The sequence below is a fragment of the Symphalangus syndactylus genome, chromosome 7, assembly GCF_028878055.3.
Source record: "Symphalangus syndactylus isolate Jambi chromosome 7, NHGRI_mSymSyn1-v2.1_pri, whole genome shotgun sequence".
Lineage (NCBI taxonomy): Eukaryota > Metazoa > Chordata > Mammalia > Primates > Hylobatidae > Symphalangus > Symphalangus syndactylus.
The window spans coordinates 18,231,196-18,245,820 of record NC_072429.2 but is presented as its reverse complement, the minus strand read 5'-3'; the positions used below and the strand labels follow the sequence as shown (position 1 = coordinate 18,245,820).

The 14,625-nt window shown below is 40.6% G+C and overlaps 1 protein-coding gene across 6 annotated transcripts in view; it reads left to right on the top strand.

Annotated features, from left to right (window-relative positions):
* The window catches only part of LOC129486042 (arginine--tRNA ligase, cytoplasmic-like), a 39,991-nt gene extending 28,814 nt beyond the window's left edge, over positions 1-11,177 (top strand). For 5 of the 6 annotated variants that reach the window (XM_063642623.1, XM_063642622.1, XM_063642625.1 and 2 more), the window contains 3 exons: positions 8,628-8,800; positions 9,711-9,958; positions 10,959-11,177. In XM_063642623.1, the coding sequence (XP_063498693.1) occupies positions 8,628-8,800; positions 9,711-9,958; positions 10,959-11,068 (531 nt within the window). In that variant the 3' untranslated portion in view covers positions 11,069-11,177. Of the gene's footprint in view, positions 1-8,258; positions 8,370-8,627; positions 8,801-9,710; positions 9,959-10,958 lie in introns of those variants that run through there. The other variant, XR_010121664.1, reaches the window with a different exon arrangement.
* Positions 11,178-14,625: the final 3,448 nt, after the last annotated feature.

The window sequence follows — 14,625 nt, the reverse complement described above, 5'->3', positions numbered from 1 at the left end:
AATGCTGTCCCTCCCCCCTCCCCCCACCCCACAACAGTCCCCGGAGTGTGATGTTCCCCTTCCTGTGTCCATGAGTTCTCATTGTTCAATTCCCACCTATGAGTGAGAACACGCGGTGTTTGGTTTTTTGTCCTTGCGATAGTTTACTGAGAATGATGTTTTCCAGTTTCATCCATGTCCCTACAAAGGACACGAACTCATCATTTTTTACGGCTGCATAGTATTCCATGGTGTATATGTGCCACATTTTCTTAATCCAGTCTATCGTTGTTGGACATTTGGGTTGGTTCCAACTCTTTGCTATTATGAATAGTGCCGCAATAAACATACGTGTGCATGTGTCTTTATAGCAGCATGATTTATAGTCCTTTGGGTATATACCCAGTAATGGGATGGCTGGATCAAATGGTATTTCTAGTTCTAGATCCCTGAGGAATCGCCACACTGACTTCCACAATGGTTGAACTAGTTTACAGTCCCACCAACAGTGTAAAAGTGTTCCTATTTCTCCACATCCTCTCCAGCACCTGTTGTTTCCTGATTTTTTAATGATGGCCATTCTAACTGATGTGAGATGGTATCTCACTGTGGTTTTGATTTGCATTTCTCTGATGGCCAGTGATGATGAGCATTTCTTCATGTGTTTTTTGGCTTCATAAATGTCTTCTTTTGAGAAGTGTCTGTTCATGTCCTCTGCCCACTTTTTGATGGGGTTGTTTTTTTCTTGTAAATTTGTTTGAGTTCATTGTAGATTCTGGATATTAGCCCTTTGTCAGATGAGTAGGTTGCAAAAATTTTCTCCCATTGTGTAGGTTGCCTGTTCACTCTGATGGTAGTTTCTTTTGCTGTGCAGAAGCTCTTTAGTTTAATGAGATCCCATTTGTCGATTTTGGCTTTTGTTGCCATTGCTTTTGGTGTTTTAGACATGAAGTCCTTGCCCACGCCTATGTCCTGAATGGTATTGCCTAGGTTTTCTTGTAGGATTTTAATGGTTTTAGGTCTAACATATAAGTCTTTAATCCATCTTGAATTAATTTTTGTATAAGGTGTAAGGAAGGGATCCAGTTGCAGCTTTCTACATATGGCTAGCCAGTTTTCCCAGCACCATTTATTAAATAGGGAATCCTTTCCCCATTTCTTGTTTTTGTCAGGTTTGTCAAAGATCAGATAGTTGTAGCTATGCGGCATCATTTCTGAGGGCTCTGTTCTGTTCCATTGATCTATGTCTCTGTTGTGGTACCAGTACCATGCTGTTTTGGTTACTGTAGCCTTGTAGTAGAGTTTAAAGTCAGGTAGCGTGATGCCTCCAGCTTTGTTCTTTTGGCTTAGGATTGACTTGGCAATGCGGGCTCTTTTTTGGTTCCATATGAACTTTAAAGTAGTTTTTTCCAATTCTGTGAAGAAAGTCATTGGTAGCTTGATGGGGATGGCATTGAATCTATAAATTACCTTGGGCAGTATGGCCATTTTCACGATATTGATTCTTCCAACCCATGAGCATGGAATGTTCTTCCATTTGTTTGTATCCTCTTTTATTTCATTGAGCAGTGGTTTGTAGTTCTCCTTGAAGAGGTCTTTCACATCCCTTGTAAGTTGGATTCCTAGGTATTTTATTCTCTTTGAAGCAACTGTGAATGGGAGTTCACTCATGATTTGGCTCTCTGTTTGTCTGTTATTGGTGTACAAGAATACTTGTGACTTTTGTACATTAATTTTGTATCCTGAGACTTTGCTGAAGTTGCTAATCAGCTTAAGGAGATTTTGGGCTGAGACAATGGGGTTTTCTAGATATACAATCATGTCATCTGCAAACAGGGACAATTTGACATCCTCTTTTCCTAATTGAATACCCTTTATTTCCTTCTCCTGCCTGATTGCTCTGGCCAGAACTTCCAGCACTATGTTGAATAGGAGCAGTGAGAGAGGGCATCCCTGTCTTGTGCCAGTTTTCAGAGGGAATGCTTCCAGTTTTTGCCCATTCAGTATGATATTGGCTGTGGGTTTGTCATAGATAGCTATTATTATTTTGAGATATGTCCCATCAATACCTAATTTATTGACAGTTTTTAGCATGAAGGGTTGTTGAATTTTGTCAAAGGCCTTTTCTGCATCTATTGAGATAATCATGTGGTTTTTGTCTTTGGTTCTGTTTATATGCTGGATTACATTTATTGATTTGCGTATGTTGAACCAGCCTTGCATCCCAGGGATGAAGCCCACTTGATCATGGTGGATAAGCTTTTTGATGTGCTGCTGGATTCGGGTTGCCAGTATTTTATTAAGGATTTTTGCATCAATGTTCATCAAGGATATTGGTCTGAAATTCTCTTTTTTGGTTAAGTCTCTGCCAGGTTTTGGTATCAGGACGATGCTGGCTTCGTAAAATGTGTTAGGGAGGATTCCCTCTTTTTCTATCGATTGGAATAGTTTCAGAAGGAATGGTACCAGTTCCTCCTTGTACCTCTGGTAGAATTCAGCTGTGAATCCATCAGGTCCTGGACTCTTTTTGGTTGGTAAGCTATTGATTATTGCCACAATTTCAGAACCTGTTATTGGTCTATTCAGAGATTCAACTTCTTCCTGGTTTAGTCTTGGGAGGGTGTATTTGTCCAGGAATTTATCCATTTCTTCTAGATTTTCTAGTGTATTTGCATAGAGGATTTTGTAGTATTCTCTGATGGTAGATTGTATTTCTGTGGGATCGGTGGTGATATCCCCTTTTTCGTTTTTTATTGCATCTATTTGATTCTTCTCTCTTTTCTTCTTTATTAGTCTTGCTAGCGGTCCATCAATTTTGTTGATCTTTTCAAAAAACCAGCTCCTGGATTCATTAATTTTTTGAAGGGTTTTTTGTGTCTCTATTTCCTTCAGTTCTGCTCTGATTTTAGTTATTTCTAGCCTTCTGCTAGCTTTTGAATGTGTTTGCTCTTGCTTTTCTAGTTCTTTTAATTGTGATGTTAGGGTGTCAATTTTGGATCTTTCCTGCTTTCTCTTGTGGGCATTTAGTGCTATAAATTTCCCTCTACACACTGCTTTGAACGTGTCCCAGAGATTCTGGTATGTTGTGTCTTTGTTCTCGTTGGTTTCAAAGAACATCTTTATTTCTGCCTTCATTTCATTATGTACCCAATAGTCATTCAGGAGCAGGTTGTTCAGTTTCCATGTAGTTGAGCGGTTTTGAGTGAGTTTCTTAATCCTGAGTTCTAGTTTGATTGCACTGTGGTCTGAGAGACAGTTTGTTATAATTTCTGTTCTTTTACATTTGCTGAGAAGAGCTTTACTTCCAACTATGTGGTCAATTTTGGAATAGGTGTGGTGTGGTGCTGAAAAAAATGTATATTCTGTTGACTTGGGGTGGAGAGTTCTGTAGATGTCTATTAGGTCCACTTTACGTAGAGCTGAGTTCAATTCCTGGATATCCTTGTTAACTTTCTGTCTCGTTGATCTGTCTAATGCTGACAGTGGGGTGTTAAAATCTCCCATTATTATTGTGTGGGAGTTTAAGTCCCTTTGTAGGTCACTGAGGACTTGCTTTATGAATCTGGGTGCTCCTGTGTTGGGTGCATATATATTTAGGATAGTTAGCTCTTCTTGTTGAATTGATCCCTTTACCATTATGTAATGGCCTTCTTTGTCTCTTTTGATCTTTGTTGGTTTAAAGTCTATTTTATCAGAGACTAGGATTGCAACCCCTGCCTTTTTTTGATTTCCAGTTGCTTGATAGATCTTCCTCCATCCCTTTATTTTGAGTCTGTGTGTGTCTCTGCACGTGAGATGGGTTTCCTGAATACAGCACACTGATGGGTCCTGACTCCTTATCCAGTTTGCCAGTCTGTGTCTTTTGATTGGAGCATTTAGCCCATTTACATTTAACGTTAATATTGTTATGTGTGAATCTGATCCTGTCATTATGATGTTAGTTGGTTATTTTGCTCATTAGTTGCTATAGTTTCTTCCTAGCCTCGATGGTCTTTACAATTTGGCATGTTTTTGCAGTGGCTGGTACCGGTTGTTCCTTTCCATGTTTAGTGCTTCCTTCAGGAGCTCTTTTAGGGCAGGCCTGGTGGTAACAAAATCACTCAGCGTTTGCTTGTCTGTAAAGTATTTTATTTCTCCTTCACTTATGAAGCTTAGTTTGGCGGGATAGGAGATTCTGGGTTGAAAATTCTTTTCTTTAAGAATGGTGAATATCGGCCCCCACTCTCTTCTGGCTTGTAGAGTTTCTGCTGAGAGATCAGCTGTTAGTCTGATGGGCTTCCCTTTGTGGGTAACCCAGCCTTTCTCTCTGGCTGCCCTTAACATTTTTTCCTTCATTTCAACTTTGGTGAATCTGACAATTATGTGTCTTGGAGTTGCCCTTCTCGAGGAGTATCTTTGTGGCGTTCTCTGTATTTCCTGAATCTGAATGCTGGCCTGCCTTGCTAGATTGGGGAAGTTCTCCTGGATAATATCTTGCAGAGTGTTTTCCAACTTGGTTCCATTCTCCCCATCATTTTCAGGTACACCAATCAGACGTAGGTTTGGTCTTTTCACATAGTCCCAAATTTCTTGGAGGCTTTGTTCATTTCTTTTTATTCTTCTTTCTCTAAACTTCCCTTCTCTCTTCATTTCATTCATTTCATCTTCCATCAGCGATACCCTTTCTTCCAGTTGATCGCATCTGCTACTGAGGCTTCTGCAATCTTCGCGTAGTTCTCGAAACTTGGCTTTCAGCTCCATCAGCTCCTTGATGCCCTTCTCTCCATTGGTTATTCTAGTTATCCATCCTTCTAATTTTTTTTCAAAGTTTTTAACTTCTTTGCTATTGTTTTGAATTTCCTCTCGTAGCTCAGAGTAGTTTGATCGTCTGAAGCCTTCTTCTCTCAACTCATCAAAGTCATCCTCCATCCAGCTTTGTTCCGTTGCTGGTGAGGAACTGCGTTCTTTTGGAGGACGAGAGGTGCTCTGTTTTTTAGAGTTTCCAGTTTTTTTGGTCTGTTTTTTCCCCATCTTTGTGGTTTTATCTACTTTTTGTCTTTGATGATGGTGATGTACAGATGGGTTTTTGGTGTGGATGTCCTTTCTGTTTGTTAGTTTTCCTTCTACCAGACAGGACCCTCAGCTGCAGGTCTGTTGGAGTTTACTAGAGGTCCACTCCAGACCCTGTTTGGCTGGGTGTCAGCAGCGGTGGCTGCAGAGCAGCAGATTTTCGTGAGACCACAAATTCAGCTGTCTGATAGTTCCTCTGAAAGTTTTGTCTCAGAGGAGTACCCGGTTGAATGAGGTGTCAGTCTGTCCCTACTGGGGGGGTGCCTCCCAGTTAGGCTGCTCAGGGGTGAGGGACCCACTTTAGGAGGCAGTCTGTCCGTTCTCAGATCTCCAGCTGCATGCTGGGAGAACCACTACTCTCTTCAAAGCTGTCAGTCAGACAGGGACATTTAAGGCTGTGGAGGTTCTTGCTGAGTTTTTGTTTGTCTGTGCCCTGCCCCCAGAGGTGGAGCCTACAGAGGCAGGCAGGCCTCCTTGAGCTGTGGTGGGCTCCACCCAGTTCGAGCTTCCTGGCTGCTTTGTTTACCTAAGCAAGCCTGGGCAATGGCGGGCGCCCCTCCCCCAGCCTCGCTGCCGCCTTGCAGCTTGATCTCAGACTGCTGTGCTAGCAATCAGCGAGACTCCGTGGGCATAGAACCCTCCGAGCCAGGTGCGGGACACAATCTCCTAGTGTGCCGTTTTCCAGGCCCGTTGGAAAAGCGCAGTATTAGGATGGGACTGACCCGATATTCCAGGTGCCCTCTGTTTCCCCTTTCTTTGACTAGGAAAGGGAACTCCCTGACCCCTTGTGCTTCCCGAGTGAGGCAATGCCTCGCCCTGCTTCGGCTCGCGCACAGTGCGCTTCACCGACTGTCCTGCACCCACTGTTAGGCACTCCCTAGTGAGATGAAACTGGTACCTCAAGCAGAATTGCAGAAATCACCCGTCTTCTGTGTCACTGGGGCTGGGAGCTGGAGACGGGAGCTGTTCCTATTCGGCCATCTTGGCTCCCTCTTCTCAGACTTTTTTTAGTATTTTTCTTAGGCTTTATTTTTAGTCCTTTGACTAAGAAATGCCTAAGTGTGGTTTGGGGAATCATTTTTGTATTTACTCTCTGGGGGCTGCTGAACTTCCTAAATCTGTGGGTTGAGTTCTTTCATCAGGTTAGGAGAATCCTTGGCCATATCTCTTCAAATGCTACTACTTTTCCTCATTCTGTTATTTTTGGTACTCCAAGTACATATGTTAGAACTTTGTATCTCACGTGTTTCTTATGCTCTAATTCATTTTTTTCTCTTTGCTTTATTTTGAATATTTTCTACTTCAGATATTATATTTTGGTATTCTGTGTTTAAGGTATTTCTTGAAATTTTTCATCTTTTCTTCCATTTTTCTTACTGTTTTCCTTTCAATTTTTTGAACATGTTAATCATAGTTTTCTTTAAACATTTTAAAACAGTTTTAGACATAAAAAAGTTGCAAGATATTACAAAGAATTTTGTATCTTTCATTTAGTATCCCCAGATACTAATATCTTTCATAGCTATATAGTATGATTATCAAAATCAGGAAATTAACATTGATACAATACCATTAACTAATCTGCAGTCCTTATTCTGGTTGCACAGTTGATCTCACTAATGACCTTTTTCTAGTCTAACATCCAGTCCAGGATAACATGTCACATTTAGTTATCATGTCTCCTTATCTTTAATCTGGGCAGTTCGGTCCTTGGTCTGTCTTTGACTTTCATGACCTCAACACTTCTGAAGTCTGCCGGTCAGTTAGTTTTTTTGGAATATCACTTAGTTGGATTTGTCTGATACTGGCTCCTGTTCTGTTAAGTCTGTTTCCAGGTTATACAGTCTTACAAGAATAGATGTAGAGTTCTTATCAGTTCATATCGGGAGGCACATGATATTGATAAGCTTCATAATTAATAATAATAATTTTGATCTCTTTGGTAAGGTGATGGTATCAGTTTTCTCCCCTGTAAAGTTAGTATTTTCCCCCTTTGTCATTAATAAGTATTTTTTAAGTAGCTTCATCTTAAACAATTTCAGACTTTAAAGTTGCTATTATCTTTTTTCTTTTGTTTCTGTTGTCTTGATTCTCTGCTAGCCCTTTCTTTGTAGTCCCCCTCCTTAGTATTTAGTTATTTCATCTTGCTCTTTTATCTTTTTTCCCCTCCCAAGAGATAGGGGTCTGTGTTGTCCAGGCTGGTCTCAAACTCCTGGTCTCAAGTGATCCTTCCACCTCAGACTCCCAAGTAGCTGCATTACAGCTATGAGCCAATTACAGGCATGAGCATTACAGGCATGGCTCATCTTGCTTTTTTAGAAAGATTTATTTGTTATGGGTGCTGGGCATTATGAAGAGAAAATTATAAAGATTCTGGCTGAGGTTATTTCCCTCCAGAGACTGTTATGTTTTCTTCTAGCCGATAGATAGCATACCAGCTGATTATCTTGACCCTGTTCATATTGGCCTTATGCTTCTTTAGGGCTGAACTATTTAAATTTTACCTTTATGACTAGGGTGAGGTCCTTACTCCTGAAATATGGCCCTCTGGCCATCTTTCAATGGTGTGTGTGCTAATGCCCTTCCATTTTGCCACTGCAGAACTGCCTAGTGTCACACAGCTGCTGAAATCACTGCTCAGCTCTTTAATTACCACTTGCTTTCCTGATAGATTTTTTGGATCTTGCCTTGTGCATGCCAGCCATATGACATTTGAAAGAAATTTGTTCACAGAGTCTTTGACTCTTCTGTGGCTCCTTCTTTTTGGGGATTGTGTCCTTGCTTCTTTGGCAGCCCCATACTCTAAACTCTTGTCTTCTCTCCTCAGTAAGACTACTTCTTTCTGCTTGGGTTCTGTCCACTATGTAGTGATTTGAAAAATGCCCTTAGGGCAAAAGCCAAGTGATTATGGACTCATCCCCAATGTTTTTGTTCTTCTAAGAACTATAGTCCCTTCAACTTTGCTTGTGTTGATGCTCTCTAGTGACTTCAAACAGTTGTTTCATATGTTTAACCCAGCTTTTAAATAGTTGCTTTTGGTAGAATGGTTAGTCTGCTGCAAGGTATTCTGTCATGGCGAGAAGCAAAAATCCTTAATTACTTACTTGTGACCTAATAATGCTTCAGAATACTTGAGCAAATATTAGCAAATCAGTGAATGGGTTCTTTTATCTACTCTTAATACACCCTTGATTTCAATTAATTATTTAACCCTAACTTTTTGTTTGTAGTTTTCGGTGTTACTCTGTTTCCTATAACCTCACAATGTTCATAGTATGAAGTGGATATAAACTAATAATTGATGCTTCTGGTTTCATATCTACTGAATACACTGGAGAAAGGTATGCATGCTGACATTTTACATTTTACAAATTCAGTTTCTCATATAAACATTCTTTGTTGTGCGTAATGCGTTTTATATTTTCATTATTTTGTTTGTACATTGGCCCATGTCCTTCTGCCTCAGTGTCAGTGTTTATTAAAGTTTATTGGTAAAAGAATACCATTAGATGTTCCCTACCCCAGTCTTATGCCTATGAGACACCAGGGCAGAAGCAGCAGTCAGTAAGCTATGAAATACTGTTTTGTTTTTCCCAAAGGTCTTAACTGCAGAGGAATTGAATGCTGCTCAGACATCCGTCGCATATGGCTGTATCAAATATGCTGACCTTTCCCATAACCGGTTGAATGACTACGTCTTCTCCTTTGACAAAATGCTAGATGACAAAGGAAATACAGCTGCTTACTTGTTGTATGCCTTCACTAGAATCAGGTAATTGTGGGTAGGCATTGTTTTATTGTGAATCAAATGAAAACATATTTAGTTACTCAAAAATATTTTCTTTTTTTTTTTTTTTTGAAATGAGACGGGGTCTTGGGCTCAAATGATCCACCCACCTCAGCCTCCTGAGTAGCTGGGATTACTGATATACCACCATTACACCTGACTCCTAAAGTGTTTTGTTTGTTTGTTTGTTTGTTTGTTTGTTTTTGAGACGGAGTCTCACTCTGTTGCCCAAGCTGGAGTGCAATGGGGCGATCTCGGCTCACTGCAACCTCCACCTCCTGGGTTCAAGTGATTCTCCTGCCTCAGCCTCCCCAGTAGGAGGGATTACAGGCACTCACCACCATGCCCAGCTAAGTTTTGTATTTTTGGTAGAGACAGGGTTTCACCATGTTGGCCAGGCAGGTCTGGAACTCCGGACCTCAAGTGATTCACCCGCCTCGGCCTCCCAGAGTGCTGGGATTACAGGCATGAGCCGTCACGCTCAGCCTAAAGTGTTTTTTTCAGATTTATTTTTCTGCCTACAAGCATCTTTGGAAATACGTGCTCTTTTAGTGTTGCAAGTTATCCCGGAATCCGTAAACCTGGCCTTAACTGCACTTGCCGATACTCTTCTAGATGCTGTATGTTTAAATACCTAGAAAGTGTCAGCTGATCCCCTAAAAGAATTATATTTCCATTTTTAGTATTATGAAATGCTTTAGATCAGGTTATTAGTTTTGCCTAATAGTATGTCATATAATAAAATACTTCATTTTATAGGAACTTCTTTTTAATCGGTGATAATTTCTGATTTACGTGAATCACTTCTTAGTACATATTTTCGAGTGGAGAATGAGTGTGCCTAAAAAAGGGGAACAGTGGTGATTGCCTGATGATTTTATTTTATTTTTTTAAGGTCTATTGCACGTCTGGCCAATATTGATGAAGAAATGCTCCAAAAAGCCGCTCGAGAAACCAAGATTCTTTTGGATCATGAGAAGGAATGGAAACTAGGCCGGTGCATTTTACGGTTCCCTGAGATTCTGCAAAAGATTTTAGATGACTTATTTCTCCACACTCTCTGTGATTATATATATGAGCTGGCAACTACTTTCACAGAGTTCTATGATAGCTGCTACTGTGTGGAGAAAGATAGACAGACTGGTGAGTGTCTTTTTTTTTTTTTTTTTTTGTGAGAGACACGGATCTTGGGCTGGAGCACAGTGGTGAAATCATAGGTCACTGAAGCCTGAAACTTCTGGCCTCAAGTGATTCTCCCACTTGAGCCTCCCGAATAGCTGGACTTATACATGTGTGAGCCACTGCACCCAGGTCCAAGTGTCTCATTTAGTAGCCGTATTAGGGATGGGGTGCCATTAAAGCATTTGAATTGTGTGGGAGTGGTTTTCAGATTTATTTTATTCATGGAAACTTCCACTTTTTCCCTAGCAGTTGCACAGTGAACCATATCATATATAAAAGACAAAATGTGAAGTAGCACTTTCAACCAGAAGTGGAACTCTGCCCAATTAGTCTACTTTTCTACAATTAGGCACATGAAATGGAACCTTAGGACTCCAAAGAAAACAAATGGAAGATGACTGAGAGTAGGGATTTTCCAACAAACACAATGTGTTTGTGGGTCCCAGAAGGAATCTTTGGGTGTTTTTGATAATGGAAACTTATTGGAAAACAATTGTTATCTTTTCTTACCTTAGGCCCTCTGCCCTCTGTCATATTACATAGTTAATGAAGTAGCCGGAATTAATGTATTACGAGGCAAGTAGGCATTTGTTAAAGTCATGCCTGAGGACTGAAACTTTATTAGGGAAAAAAATCACCACTGTGATAATGAGGTTTATAGTTATTTCAGACCATGAGGACTAGGACAGTTTTTTAAAAGAAAGTTAAAATTTGCTGTTCTCATCCTTGCATACCTTATATCTCTTAATAGTTAAAAACATATTTCTTAACAGAAATGCCTTTATTTTTTAAATTGTCTGTCTTCATAATTTAAGGTAAAGAAGATTCTAATTAAAACCCAAAAACATGTGTGGTTTGGGCTATGCACTTCTAACTAAAATTTGCAAGTAACATAGATTCTTTAATAATGATTTTCAAAAAGGAAAACAAGTTAATTAACAACTTTTTTCTGTCTTTTCAGGAAAAATATTGAAGGTGAACATGTGGCGTATGCTGCTATGTGAAGCAGTAGCTGCTGTCATGGCCAAGGGGTTTGATATCCTGGGAATAAAACCTGTCCAAAGGATGTAATCCTTCATAGGTTTGAACACTGTGTGTTTTTACCAAAGTGGCCATTGGCACTGTTTGCATTTTTACAATCATGTGGACACAAGCATAAGTAAAGAAAATTTGTCAACTAGGCAAAATGTGGTTCTTTAACCACTAGAATTCTAAAAAGAAAAAAATCACTTCCACAAATATGCTTCTGTCTTGCTGAGCATTAAACCAAAATGACTTAGTGGAGGCCATGAAATAACAGGATTTGTGCACTACAGTGAGAATGTATTGACCTTGCAGGAATGTGTTTTATTAATTTTAGTTAGATAAGGAATCCCATTTGTTGACCCTGAAAAGGCTGCAAGAATTTACGCCTCTTCATTGTCCCATTCATGTCTCATTTCATTGTTCTGTGAGAGGTACTTACCCTGTTTTACAAGTAACAAAACTTGAGACTGCACAGAGATAAGTAACTTGCCCTGGAATCCTCAGGAACAAAATTAAGATTCACACCTGTGCATGTTTCAAATCCCAAATTCAGGCTATTTCCCCTTTTAAGAAAAGATGACATTGGCAATATAAAAGACTTGGGTTCGGGGGAAGGGGGCAAGGAAATGTAGACTGGCAATTTTCCTGAAGCTCAAGATGAACTCTTAACATCTCATTCGCCAGATGCCAATCCCAGTTGCAAAGGAAGGTAGAAACCTAGAGTGAATGTCCAAGCTAAGGAGAGGATTGCTGTGATTTCCTTAGACCAGTCATGATTCATCCTCCAGGCAGGGCGTATTGTCTCATTTCATCAAATTGGAATCTTTGTAGCAGCACAGAATATGGAGATTGGCAGTGGCAGCGAGAGGTTTTGGGGTACAGCTGAGCACACTGATTATTGAGTCAGCAGTTAATGGAATCTGCCAACACAAATTAAAACTGAAATGAGATTCCATGTAAAGCCAACACAATAGAAAAATGAATGCTTAATGAGCAGGAATTGTGTCATACCATGCTGTTTCTAAAAGTCTCCAAGCTTAGAGGAACCTTAGAGAGTATCTTAATGAGCTATAATAATAGCTTCCATTCACAGACTGGTGTGTATAAGTCTTAGATTGCTGCTCCCTCTAGCAAACATAGGGAGGCTAAGCAGTTTCCTTTCACTCTACTAACTGCAAAGACAGTTCACCTAGACTATTGAGCCCTTGGGTCAGAAGACTCAGGAGACTTTAGGAATTAAAAACAAGATTCAGCCGGGCATGGTGGCTCACACCTGTAATCCCAGCACTTTGGGAGGCCGAGGTGGGCAGATCACCTGAGGTTGGGAGTTCGAGACCAGCCTGACCAACATGGAGAAACCCTGTCTCTACTAAAAACACAAAAAATAGCCGGACGTAGTGGCGGGTGCCTGTAATCCTAGCCACTCGGGAGGCTGAGGCAGGAGAATTGCTTGAACCCAGGAGTCGGAAGTTGTGGTGAGCCAAGATCACACCGTTGCTCTCCAGCCTGGGAGACAAAGCAAGACTCTGTCAAAAAAAAAAACAAGATTCAGTGAGGTGGAGGAGAAAATAATGAAAGACTACAGGAGTATGTTAAATTAACCAAAGGTCATGGTAAGTTCATATACTGGAACTTCATCATCTCAGATACCCCAGGCCATAACTATGTCTTTAAAACACTGTCTTACCATAATTTATCGATATATAAATACCATTTAATAATACAGATAATATCAGAAACCTTTCCTTAGGAATAGTATAGTTCTGATTCTCCTGTTTTTGTTTATAGAGGCAAGGTCTGTTTTCCAGGCTGGAGGGCAATGGTGCCATCATAGTTCACTGTAACTTTTTTTTTTTTTTTTGAGACAGAGTCTCACTCTGTCACCCAGGCTGGAGTGCAGTGGTACGATCTCAGCTCACTGCAACCTCCGTCTCCCGGGTTCAAACAATTCTCATGCCTCAGCTCTCAAGTAGCTGGGACTACAGGCATGCACCACCATACCCTGCTAATTTTTTGTATTTGTAGTAGAGACAGGGTTTCAACATGTTGGCCAGGCTGGTCTCGAACTCCTGACCTCCGAGTGATCTGCCCGGCTCAGCCTCCCAAAGTGCTGGGATTACAGGTGTGAGCCACTGTGCCTGGCCATTCACTGTAACCTTGAACTCATGGGCTCAAGTGATCCTCCTGCCTCAGTCTCTGTAGTAGCTATGACTATGGTTGTGCTGGTTAGCCTGTTTTTAATGTGCTAGCCTTTGGAAAAACAAAGCCAGTTTGACTTCAGATAATCCTTAGTCTCATGTCAGTCTATGGGCCTTTGTGACCCTCAAACTTGCCTTCATTTGACCTCTAAAGAAAGTCAAAATAATTGTTTTATTGGTTAATAGACAAAACACGATTTTTGCCAGGCACGGTGGCTCACGCCTGTAATCCCAACACTTTGGGAGGCTGAGGCAGGCGGATCACGAGGTCAAGAGATCAAGACCATCCTGGCCAACGTGATGAAACCCCGTCTCTACTAAAAATACAAAAATTAGCTGGGCGTGGTGGCGCATACCTGTAGTCCCAGCCACTTGGGTGACTGAGGCAGGAGAATCGCTCGCTTGAACCCAGGAGACAGAGGTTGCAGTGAGCCGAGACAGCAACACTGTACTCCAGCCTGGGAGACAGAGCAAGACTCCGTCTCAAAAAAAAGAAAAAAACACGATTTTCAGATGTTCACTCATTTATCCTAACATTGGATGAACTTTCTGTGACCTCAAGCTTATTTACTGCATTCTAGGAAATTACAGTACTATATATCAATAGCTCTAAACACTGTAGATTGCAAGATACTATTGTTTTGCACTACTAAAAAGTTCTGACAAACTTTTAAACTGATAGAACTTTCGTAAGTTAGAATTTTCATACTGAAAAGAGTCTTTTAGACTTTCGTTTGTATCATGTATCACTTATGTATAAACTTAGCAAAGGAAAATACAACTGAACTAAATTGGTTAAAATACTCCTAAAACTTCAGAGTCCCACTCTTTTGAGACACTTTTTGATGCAGTCATTAATATCTGTCTTTTCTAGACAATATCATCCTCTATGCTACCAAAAACATTGATGATGCAGCGTTTTGATGTTCCACTATAGTTCCCAGGATTATTATCTGAGTCCTGATATTCATGTGAAGGCGTTGATGACTATGTCACAACCATCATCTGACTAATAATGACTGTGAGATGCATCGCAATTTCAGAAATGTTAAAATGTACATCCCAAAATTGATTAAACACAACAGTGTGAGGAATGAGGAAAATTAAGTTGGTCAGAAAACGTTTGACTTGGTATGGTCCAGTGTCTCCACATGAATATAAATTCTCCTCATTGCATTCTTTAATTTACAGGGACCTGTTTGCTGAGCTAAGATCTATTACCTAGGTCTCTACTCAGCGCTTTTCCAAACACAGGGCTGCCTGAAGCCTTCCGTCATCCAAAGATAATCTGGTTTGCTGGAATTCAGTTACTCTCCCCAATCCCACCCCCAACTGAGAATTCTGGTGCCAGTCCTACCTTCCACTGGCACTTCACAGGGCCAGTGGAATGACATTTAAAGTGCC